This window comes from Zosterops lateralis (genome assembly GCF_965231275.1).
Source record: "Zosterops lateralis genome assembly, chromosome: 3".
Lineage (NCBI taxonomy): Eukaryota > Metazoa > Chordata > Aves > Passeriformes > Zosteropidae > Zosterops > Zosterops lateralis.
This window is the reverse complement of record NC_139764.1, coordinates 17,077,456-17,089,652: the sequence shown is the minus strand read 5'-3', so window position 1 is coordinate 17,089,652 and position 12,197 is coordinate 17,077,456. Positions and strand designations below refer to the sequence as shown.

Genomic DNA, 12,197 nt, shown 5'->3' with positions numbered 1-12,197 from the left:
TCCCCAGCTATGCTTCAAAGATCTGGACACATTCAGCTCATGCCTGAAACTGCTCACAGAGAGCTAAGGAGATCTGGTACCAGGAAGGACTGCAAAAGCTTCATTCTGATCAAGCATCTTTTCCAGTAGCTATTCACTAGTGTTACACAAAAATGGAGATACTGAGAAAGTCTTTCTTGATCCATTTCCAACATTTCTGCAGGCTCACTCTGTCAGAATAACTCACAAAGCCCATGCACATTGCATCCATTTAGTGGCTACTAATTTAGTTAGCACCTACTATGTACTACAGATAGGTGGTCTTTCCAACATGTTTCTCTGATATGTATACAGAGTGGAATACAGGCTAAATTCTGTACTTACAACTGAGGAAAGAGGATGCAATGAATATGAAGTCAGAGCTTAGAAAACCTTCTGTGCTATAAAAACAACCATACCTAATGCATACAGCCCTCTAAGGAGAAGTTATCAACTTATGCACACAATTACAACGAAACAAAGAAAAACAAAAACCAGTCCCAATAGCTAGGTTCAGTCCAACAAGAAAAAGAAACCAAGAAATACAGGCCTCAAGGGATGAGCCACAGGTTTTTTGATGCACGTTACAAATGCATAAATTGACCATGCATCAGTAGCTCATGCACAAACCAGGGACTACATAAGGAACTATCAAAAGGCACAAGGGATTTGGCAGAGCAAAAAGGAAACGAGCCGTTACAGTCTGCATTAGCCACTGTCACACTGCTGAATAATGCATCATCTTAAAGGTATTTGGTAAGGTGGTAACTAATCAGCATTATCAAAACAACCCAACAATTCTTCTGGTCTCTTAATTAGGCTTGCAGAAAAATCCGTATGGTCCTTTACTTTTTACAGACGGGTATTATCTTGGGATTTTGGAAGACATTATTTGCATGACTCAAAAATAAGCTTGGCTTCATTGAATCTCTATCTTGGCAAGGGATTTCAATTCTGAATTCTCAGGGAAGGAGAACAGTCGTGTGTGTCCCCAGTTCCCATTTCATGTAAGAGTTCAAAAGTAAGAATTTCTACCCTTCTATTTTTCCAGTATCCACCAGATTGTTCAACTGAAAACACATCAACTTGTCCTTACCCCAGAACAGCAACCATGATTTCATTTTTGAAAAATAGGCCTCACCCTATTGAATGCTACCAAACATGTACCTTATTCTTCAGCTCAAATACATTTTGCATGACCTTACATGAATTGCTTAGATAAAAGCCTTTTTTTCTTCTACTTTTGTTATTTTAAAGTGCAGATGCATTTGAGTCATTTTCCCCTTTTGTTTCATATCCTTAAGATCCACAGCTTCAAAGACAGAATGTCAGCATGCAGTCGATTTATGACTGAATTCTTGAAGAGACACTGAAGAATTACCTTGTCAATCACCCCAAGGACTCTGAAGGTCTTCAGTTCCTCGGCAGGGCTCCTTAGGTTCCAAGAGGGCCTTGAACTTAGTGATCCTGGAGGCTAATGGAAGATATCAAAGATTATACATCAATCAGGGTGGTACTTGAAGGAAGACTGCCTGCTGAAGCAAATGCCAGGCCGAAGGAAACTAAATTTATCATAAATCAGAGAGACTGAAGATGAAAGGAGAAGTTTTCTGTTTGTCCTTAGTGGGGGAAAAAAAAACAACTTGCAAGTAAATAAAAGTCAAGATAACACTGAAAACAAAAATTTAAAAAAGAAGAAAGCAATGAATTTTTATTCTTTCTATGCTTAATGGAACCCAGCAATTGATTACTTAGTTCTTACCACATAATAATAATCAATCAAAGCCTTACAGGTATTCTGGGTACAAAATAATTCAAAGATCACTGAGGAGGAGAAAGCAAATTAGAGGCTTTTTAAGTCTGAAGAACATAAAATATAGAATAATAAATAGGCTTCTCTTGCTCTCTGGTGGGCTTTATGAAATCCTTTTAATAATAAGGTGCACAACAGAAATGATTCCTGAAGCTGCCTCATAAAAAAAGTAGCTAGCTACGTATCATTAATCTAGAAATTAACATCACAGCAAGAAAATTGGCAGGTGCTAAATATTCAAGTAGTTAATATGCTAATATACAGAGATGTTTGTCCATACTCTGTTTTGTGGTTTCTCAGAGCAAACTCAAAGCTTGAATGTCAGAGGGGGGAAACAACATTTCAACTGGAAGCCTTTTGGGACAAAGATCAACCTTTTAAGCATCCCATACACCTCTGGCATGTGAACAAATATTTTCAGCAGTTTCTAATGCCAACTGAGAGAATTCATTAGATCTCCCTCCAAAAATTCAACATGTATCTTCTAGTAGAACCACAGACCTGTATTTCTTCCTCACAAATAAGCGAACTTCATTTGCAGAGCTGCTGAATGCCAAACTCTTTTTCAGCATTATCTGGCCTCCCCAAGTAGACTTCTATCACACAAAGGTGCAAAGGAAGAGGAAGGTCAGCATCCTGAGGCAGTACTTAACAGCTGTGTCACAAAGGAAAATGGTTGGTAAGCAAATTTGCTTACCAAATTTGTGGATGAAATCCTTAACTATCAGGAAAAAATCATTTTTTTTCCTTGTGATGAGAAACTCCAAGATCCTGAACTAGGCAGAGCAATTTCCTGCCCCTCTATTTTCCCCCCTCAGGCACCCTTACTGTGCTATCCTCAAAGGCCAAAGCAACTCCTTGAAGTCTTCCTCAAAACTGGGCCCGTTCACTCAACAACATCCTCCCTCCTTCCAAATTCCTTCCTAAAAATCAGTACTCATTTAAGTGCTGATTGCACTCAAAATCCAAAAGAAAAGGCCATAAATACATCTTCAAAAAGCTTGGAGAAAAGTGTGCTTTTCTGGGCTCACTGTTTAGGAGTTTATTAGTTATCTTCATTTTTTTTGTATGGATCTGATAATTGTTTTGTCACATAAACTCCGCCAAGCAGGAGTACCAACAGCGGTTAAAAGAAAACAGCCCAGATTCTACAATCTAAAACTAAAGGCTTTAACAGGAAGAAGAATAAAAAAAGAAAACTCTACGTCAACTTTTTTCTCAAACCTAATTTCAGTTCCACATTCCAGCAAGCTGTTGAAAGTATTTTGAGAGTGTGCAGTTTTTCTGCAATAATGAAATACTTCCTTTGAAACAAAGAGTCGCGCTAACACAGTTTATTCATGACAAGATTTCAAAGGCATTCTAAGGAATACATTTAGAGGAAGAGAACATTTCCTAATCCTCTAGACTACTATAAAAGATTTTCACTTCTATCTGCTTGCTATTACATTTTATAATCATTCCTCAATAATCAAGCTTCTAAAATGTTCACTTATGATTAACATTTCAACCATGAATTCAGTTCATACATCTCTACGGAAGTTAATAGTTGTCTAATAATGCTATACAATCAGATTTCTGCACCCATCCTGTCCAAAGAGCCAAAAAAACACAGTATATATACTTTAGGTCCCTCTCTAAAATGTGACCACTGGCAGTACAGTTGGTAATACTGTGTATGCACACTGGTTTTTATATGTGTGCTCTACAGTCACTTCTTACCTTAACGGGATTTACAATCACATCCACAGCTCCCAGCAGGCTCTCCATTTTTATCAGTTTTGCTCTTTACAGTACTTTGGTTTCACTGTTTCAAAGTCTAATAGAAGAGCCCAATGATGGGGAGGCATCGCATTCTGTTGTGAAGCAGGCTGGAAGCAAACTCTAAATTCCCAGAACAATTCCCAAAACTACAGCAATTAAGCACTCTATGAAACAGCCTGCTCCCCTGAATAGAGTAAAAATCCAAGCTCAGCATCTATGGCAACAATAAGAAAAATAACTAAAAACCCTCACTCTCATCAAAAAACAGAAGAACAAAAAAAAAAAAAATACAGGAAGGAGGATAACAACAAAAAAATCAAAAGCTTCATTTGCCTTTAGAAATGAGACAAATATTCTGAACAAAGTGTCAGGCTACCTCTGCCTGCAGAAGGCCTTCAGCAGCCTGTCCAAATGCTCAGCATGCTGCTCAGGTATCCCAGGATCTTCTCTGTTGTGGTCAGGCCCTCTCTATTTCCAGACTACACTCTGAGCTGCACAGCTGGATTTATCCAGAGTTAGGATAGGCATCAGCAGTTCCTCTCCCACCATCACCTTTTACCATGTGTAAATTTCAAGCAGAAAAAGCACATGCTGATTGTGATGGTCCTGCAAAGACCCAGCAGCCTGTGGCCACTGCTTGCCTTTGGAAAGCTCTGGTTTTGCAAGCTACACAAGGAATATGGCAATAGCCCTTGCCTCAGCTTTGGCATCACTGCCAGCAGGTAGAAAAGCAGAGGGAGACAGAGGAGTACTCCTCCAGTCAGGTAAGAGAAGGGGCATTTCATACTAACCTCATTTAAGGCAAGAGCACTATCCTTAGCCCAGTGATACAAATACCATTTGATGGGAAATCATAGAATATCCTGAGTTGGAAGGGACCCACAAGGATCCAGCTCCTGGCCTCGCACAGGGAAATCCCAAAAAACACACCATGTGCACATCTCAGTGCACATCACCAGCATCTGTGGTGGGGGTTCCTTGCACCCCTTCACTTCCTAGGATGCAGTGAAACACGAGGAATGCTGGAGTCCTGGCCCTTCCTTGGTTGCTCAAAGCAGTCCATGTGCTCAAGCAGTGATGCCCCTCGCACTGGTCTCAAAGTTTTCCCAGCACAATTGTTGTTTTCCCTGGTTTTCCCTCTAATTAAATATTTGATCTTTATTTCCCCCTTCAATCTTTCAATCAGAAAGCTCTGCTAATTTAACTGCTAATGTTGCCACTTCTGACATCAGTCACCACAGGTCCTCAGGATAAGAAAAGAGAACTTTCATGAACACCAGTGCAGATCTGCACATCAAAATGCCATTTCCCCTTGTCACTCAGAGGTCTGAGCCTGATGATTTCAGTAACTGTCTACCTGCAGCATAGCCAGATCTTCACCTGCAGCAAGGAGACACCTTGTTTTGATGCAGAGACACTGGTATCTGCCTCATGGGTGTGACAGTGCTTCCAGCTCTCCTGGTCTGGCAAACATTTTGGCTCCTTCCTCTCTCTGCACCAGGAGAAAACCAGGTTGGATCTCTGCCTGCATCTGAACCAGACAGAACTACAGTGTGCTTCAGAAGGCCCTCAGTGAGCATCACTTGGCGAATGCACCTTTTCTAAAGCTAGGACACACCTTGGATGTGATCCTAGAAGTTGAGACTGACTCTCTTATTTTATGTTAAATTTATACCTCACAGAACTACAGCAGTGCATTTTCTTTATACTTCATGTAATTTTCATGTACACTTAATGAGAATTTTAGGCAGATATCTTATGGAAACCACAAAGACTGCTTCTTCTGCTTGGGGATCAGGTTTGCATGTACCTCTTGTTACTAAATTGCTTTGAAAATCAAAAATAATTGACATTTTAAAAGACAACCACTTTCATAACGGTGCAAAAAAAACCCAACTCTGAATATACAAAGTTAGGTGTAGTAAGTAGAATCAGAACTGATTTCAAAGAGGGAAGAAAATATGCTTTATAAAAACTACCAAAGTTAAAACGGCCCCACAGCCTGTACAAGCAGCTGTGCTGGGCTTTGCAGCTGACAGCTATTCAAGACTCCAGCCTTCTGATGGTCAATCCAGTGTGATTCAGAGGCTGCTGCTGCACCTCCCACTCAGGCTTGGAGGTGGATGCTCAGAGATGCTACTTATCAAGGGACAGGAAAAAATGTAGCTTGAGAATCTGCAAAATGACCCAGTGCTGCTCTTAGACAGTGCTCTGCAGCACTTGTCCAAGAGACAGTCCTTGAGGCTGCTGCGCTACACAAAGGAAGAAGAAAAGGACAGCATTTGCTGCAGTTTGTTTTTCCAGAAGGTCCACATGCCTGTTTAAAAGCTCCAGAAGCTGTCTCCACATGTCCTACTCTTATGGGCGACAGCAAGGCTTTTCTCAATGTTTACAAGACACTCAGATGAGTTCCCAGCCCAAGGTCACAGCTGTGTCAGTTCTCTATGTTTCTTTTAAGCCCTCTCCCCAAAACGTTTCTTTAACAATGCCAAGGATTCTCCAAACACCACTTTCTTGTGCTCCTCTCTTCAGGGCTTGCACTTGCAAGCAGCAGGGTGGTTGCTAAGGATGCTATCCTTGAGAGCTACACTGCTGAAAAGTAACAAAGTAGTTGTTCTTTATTTGGTTTCCATGACATCAAAGACAATTTTGCTTCTCAGTTCTCAAATACCAGACTTTTGCCTCTACAGGGAAATCTGGTCTTGGAAGAGGCGAGGGCCTGGCATCTCCAGGTTGAAAGAATGGCTCACTTCCTCCTGCCCAGGGCCCAGAGAAAAGCCAGCCTCTGTGTTTTACCTTCACACGGTGCTCAGATGGCAACGGGGCAGCTTGGGGCACATTTAGTGGGCACAGTCTTTTGAGATCGCTGCAGGTGGCTCAGCACAGGGCTGGCACCCCAAGCCTTTGGGAGATGTGACAGGCTGAGAAGTGCAGGACAATAACTGAACCTGCACTTCTGAGCTTACCCCTTTCCCTTGCTGGACAGTTCTCTGGCCTGGTGAAGGAGAAGTAATATTCCATGTGTAAGCAGGACAGGTCAGCCTAGTTCTGATGCTGATGCCCATGACTGCTTCTTTTAAGGGTACAATAGGAAATGCAAACCCACCTACAGCAGACAGAGGTGACAAAGCTGTTCTGCCCTGTGACACCAGGCCATGAACAAGAGCACTTTGCCTTAAATGCCCACATCCACTTAATAGCCAGACCTCTTCCTCCAAGGTGCAAATGGTCTCAGCACCACCACTGTCCATGACATTCCCTGCACTGAACCATGCTTTCCATAACAAAACTGCACTCTGCAGTTCTAACAGGGGCCCAGGTACTGCACTAACCCTGCTCATCATGGACTTAATATCTTTATGAGAAGGACACAAAGTATCTGCAAGTTGTCACTGGTATCTCCCAAGAATCACACTGTATATAGATGTATATATTCTTTCAATGCACTTATCACTGTCCATATGGGGTGGGATAATTCATGCAAACTCCAATATAAACTGTCTTGGGCTGCAAAACTAACAAGTGGTAATTAAAGTGCAAGAATTCGGGTCTGCTTAGCAGCCAACATGCAGGAACAGTGACATTCCTCATTTTCCTTAATACATTAAGCAAAAGCACAGAGCATGCCAATTCTTTGTGGCCCCTACCACTACCCTCACAATAATTTTGGGAATTAAGTCCTTCTCCCAGGTAACTTTCATCTATGAACAAGAAACAAGCTATTCCTCACCACAGCCATCATGATCCATAAGCACCATCTACCCTCGATATCAGCAAATTCCAAAGTTCTAAGATAAAAGTAAAATTTATGCATTATGAAGAACAGCAAATAAAGGACATCAAATTTAGAAAAAAGAAAAAAAAAGGCTATATCATGGATGCATGGCCTTTTTTTTGTAAATAGGAGAATCAGCCGGGTGCAACACTTTGTAAAAAACAAGATTTGCCATAATTTGTTAATTTTGAGTTGGAATCAAACAGAAGGAAAATGGATTTTTATTCTATCTGCTTTTTTTTCTTTGTCTTATCCCAATTAAATCTGCTTTTCCTTGGATCTGCAAAGAAGGCATGTCTTATTCAGTACAGCATAAAAGAGGAAATACTTTACCTCTCAAGTTCACACAAAAAATGCAACCTATTTCTTCCTCCTTCCCAACCACAGTTAGTTTTTAAACTTATAAAAAGGCAAAAATAGGTTGTTCGTGGATTTTTTTCTCTTGTTCTTCAGTTTCCAAACACACTGAGGATTCAATTCAATATAGCTTCTTCCCCATTTTCAGGGGTGTTTGACCCAAAGAAAGAATACCTAGTAGGAGTTCGTATCTGTCCAAAATATTAAATTGTTCAAAGTACAGTTCATAGCAACAGCAAGACTCCAAGCCTCACAAAATATATCCCATTTGGAACATCCTCAAAATTGTACTTGTGGGCTCTCAACATGAAAAAATCTACCCTTAAAAAATCACTGTCTTTGCTTTTAAAAATTACTTATTAGATAGAAAGCTTTTAGAAGGCTTCCAATTTTTGCAGCAGTTGTCTCCTTAAAGCATTTTTAGATCTGTGCAAAGTAAGAAGCAATAATCTTCTGTCCCTTTTGTTATCCCTTGATATTAGAGAGTCAGGAAGTTTGTAGCTTTTATACTTACTGCAATAGGACAGTCATTGACAATAATACAGTTTAACAGGACTGCAGTAAAAGTCTAAAGTAGAAACAGATAAATCCCAAAGGAACTGTTTAAGGAAGGGCAAGTTAGATATTTATTGAGGGTATCTTAGAACAAGCTTTGTTTGTCTTTTGTACAAGCACAGAAAAGGGTATTCTGCTCAAGAAAGTGGAAATTAACATAGAAATTTCTCAAAAAATCAGGAAGGAACTGATGCCATATATCCAAGAGAGACATTTGAAAGGATCAGGAAGAACCTTTGCTCTATTAAGAACTTGTTCTGTGGAAAATTAATCTGATCCCTCTGCCCTGTGCTTGACTCACTTGTGATACATCACTATGTGCTAGGCTAAAGAAACCAACAGGTTTCTCACTCCCTACAGGACCAACCAACATTCTTATGGGAAAGTCAAATGAAATGTTACATTCTAGTGTGCTTTTTTGCTTTACCTTTAGATTCTTCAGCATGATGAAAAATGTCTACATCATCAACCACAGGCAGTAGGAAAGCATGTGAAAATCAGTCCTGTACCAAACCAAGCACTCCTCATAATATTATGAAGAATCAGAAAGAATGGCAACTTAACAGAAACACAACATCAAAATATTCTTTGGGCCTTCCAAAAGGGAAATTCTAGATAGCTTTTGAACCTTAAGCTTGAATATGCTTTGCTACTTAATTATACCGAATTCTGAAAAAAATTTAATTCAGAAAAATATTAATTAACACCTACCATAGAAACAGATGCATCTTCAGCAGTTTTATGGTAGAGACTGGAAATTTTTTCAGCACGCATAAGGTATTCTGCAGTCTTCCTTTTCACTGCTTCTCGACGAGTTGGACTTGATTCACCTCAATGGAGAAAAAAAAAGTTATGTTTTCTATAAAGAGAGAGGTACTAAGTAATCAAAGCACATGACTACTTTGATTCTACCTTTTTGATTTCCTTCGGGTTATTCATAATCAAACCTAAAGATATGCACCTTCTAAAAATCTAGTACTGTGACCTCAGAGTTCTACAAAAATAACAAATTAAGCCTTGCTATAGACTAAGGTAAATAAAAAGTCTTTCCTAATATTTCTGTGATTTGGTATATGTTCCTATGGTAACATAAGAAAGAACTGAAACAAACCACTGATCCAAACCTTGTATTCCAAAAAGCAAAATTAATTAGGAAAGACAGAATAAAATGTTTACAACAAAACAGCAAACTTATTTTTCCTCAAGTTTCCAGCATGGACTCTCCTAATTATACATGAAGTCTAGAAATGCTATTAAAAGCAAATGAGGAGAGAGAGACACTAGGAACTCATGCTCACAGATTTTCAATGCTAGACATTCCTAGCCTCTTGCCTTGGGGTAACATGGAAAGAAAGCAATAACCACTTGCACCAACAACTTCTCTTCCCAGACGCCTAAACAGCCAGTGTGTTATTTCTGATCTACCCAAACTCTTGGTGAGAAGCACTTGATTGATATCTCACAAGCTCTGAATTCACTCTGAAGCTTTCAGTTTGGCTTAAGCATTCACATCCTGAGTGATATATTGTTGTAACAGACTCAACCTGTGATGGCAAAACCCAACCAGTCAACTGCCAAGCAAAGATACGAGACTGTGAGACACAACTGTCATAACAGAGAAATGAGATTATTATGCTAAAAAAAGGACAGAGACAACTGTCTCAGAAGAAGACTAAAGGACAGCAAAGACTTGATATGGCCCTGACAGCCTCTCCCAGCCCTAACTGAGGCCATCCAAGGCTTGTAGAAACAAAGACTTGACTGTGACAGGCTCTGCCCTTCCAGGTGCCAGCCAGCGCCTCTCAAACCAATGCTCAAACAGGGCAAGGAACTGCAAGGATATCTGCCCAACAGCTACTCCACATGAAAGACAAGGCAAGGAAAAAGGAGAGGCAATAAATTAAACACACAAATATACAAGCCCCAACCAACGGCAGATAACAGACATTAACGAAGACTGAAACTCATAAGACACTGATCACCGGGCCATGAAAGGAACCCGAGAGTAACCTTGAAGGAGTTCAACCAGAAACTTTGTAACTGATAAGGAAAAAAACAGGATTACTGTGGGTTATCAATAACGAGTCTCATAAAAAGAGGGCAAGCTTATTATGGAATTTCTGATAGAGAACATACTGTGTGAATGCTTGCATTCAGAAATTACTGTGGGAGGTTTTCAGGGGGCAATTGTGGCAATGTGTAAGACGTTGTGAGATTTTCAAGGGCAGAATTAAAGGTGGGGGTCAAGGAGGATTGTTTTAAAACAGACACTCCCATTCCTTTCATACCACGACTAGAGACTACTCAAACATACAACCATCACACCCAGACTCCATCAAAATTAAGCAGAAGAGACTTTGGGTCTACTCCAAGTTCTGGGGTAAGTGATCTCTTGTAAATTTTACTATCTACCTCACAGCAGGAGGGAAAAGTGATTGGCCCCTCCTTGGATATAGACACAAGGCTGCTCTGCAAAAACCTTTGTCTACACTTGGATTGAGACAGACAGAAATTCAGTGCACTTTCAGTATACAATATTATGTATATTTATCAATATCTCAGTGATTTCTCTCATCCTAAAGACCTAGGGAATCTTGGTAAAAAGTTCCCTTGATAAGCCTGCCAGTCTTACACCCATCTAGGATAAAAATTTAAAAAAAAATAGCATCACTCAACTCTTTGAAGTTGAAGTTGGCATTATCAAAAGAGAGTAGATACACAGTACTTTTTTTTTTTTATAAGCATGTGTTGCAATTTCCTAAAACACCGCTAACTCTTGCTTTCATCTCTGCACGTAGTGTTAAAGCACCACGAAACTTCCTCGTGCCAATGCACTGGTGAGCACCCACGTTCCCGCAGACACACCAAGTGGCAGCCACCCAGGGAAAACAAGACATCTGCACAGCAACAATAAACTCTGCAGCCAGCATTTCCTTCGAGCAGGCTACTAGAAAACTGTTAGGTTAGTGGCTAAGGCTATCATAAAAGTCAAGCTTACTGCTTAATTGTTAGTTATGTGTATTTAGTCTGGATGTTTCTTGCTTTTTTTCCAATGCTTCATTAATTTTACAGTAATTAACAAAAACCATCCAGGATGTCCCCTTAGAGCTGTCTTTGTTCTCCCTACTTTCATAAGACTTTAATTTCAGTTTTCCTTCTACTTTTCCTTCCCAAGTAATTTGTTAAATAACCTTTGCAAACTGTTCCCCTCATTAAAATCTTCAGCCATAAAAAAGGGTGTGGATTCACAAAATAACATTTATTCAAGTTTTTGCATTGTATTTGTGGATAAGATCATTAGGAGTTCAGTCTCTGAATACTTTAACAGGTGGATGTTTGAAAATTAGGTTTATGGAAATAGGATTTGGGCTTTTTATTTTTTTGCATTAGTTTAGCCAAGAAAATGTAAAAAACTACATTGCAATACAAATTCCCATTTAAACAGCCAATATCTCACAAAAATCTGTAAATAAATACAGGATATAAATTTAATAAACAAATAAATGCTACTTAAAAAGCCTCAAACACAGAGAGTAACAATAAAGACCCCATTAAGCTAAAAATAATCTTTAGCATTTATGCCAAATTTGAGGTCATAGAACTGTTCACTTAAAACCAAATAAATCACTAAAACAGAGTACTAGAACAAATCCTTATATCTGACAGATGTCAAAGCTGTGATTCAGACTTCATGGATTTTTTTTTACATGCAATGTTACATTTTGCCATGAAATATCGGTTTTAGTTACGCAAAATGTGTATTTTCAAAGGCATCAATTTTATTTTATAATAAATTAGGAATAATCATTTATTCCTAGTTAAGAAGTTTTGATTTAAATATTGTGTGAGCATATTGAGCTCCTATTTCCATTCTGCGGTTAGTCCACAATAATCTAAAGAGGTATCTCTCTAATT

At 39.4% G+C, this 12,197-nt stretch overlaps 1 protein-coding gene across 3 annotated transcripts in view; it reads right to left on the bottom strand.

Annotated features, from left to right (window-relative positions):
- RPS6KC1 (ribosomal protein S6 kinase C1) overlaps positions 1 to 12,197 on the bottom strand; it is a gene marked incomplete at its 5' end in the record, with an annotated part of 86,363 nt that overhangs the window by 39,247 nt on the left and 34,919 nt on the right. For all 3 annotated transcript variants that reach the window (XM_083858619.1, XM_083858620.1, XM_083858621.1), the window contains 2 exons: positions 1,400 to 1,492; positions 8,994 to 9,112. In XM_083858619.1, coding sequence (XP_083714745.1) covers positions 1,400 to 1,492; positions 8,994 to 9,112 — 212 coding nt within the window. The remainder of the gene's footprint in view (positions 1 to 1,399; positions 1,493 to 8,993; positions 9,113 to 12,197) is intronic.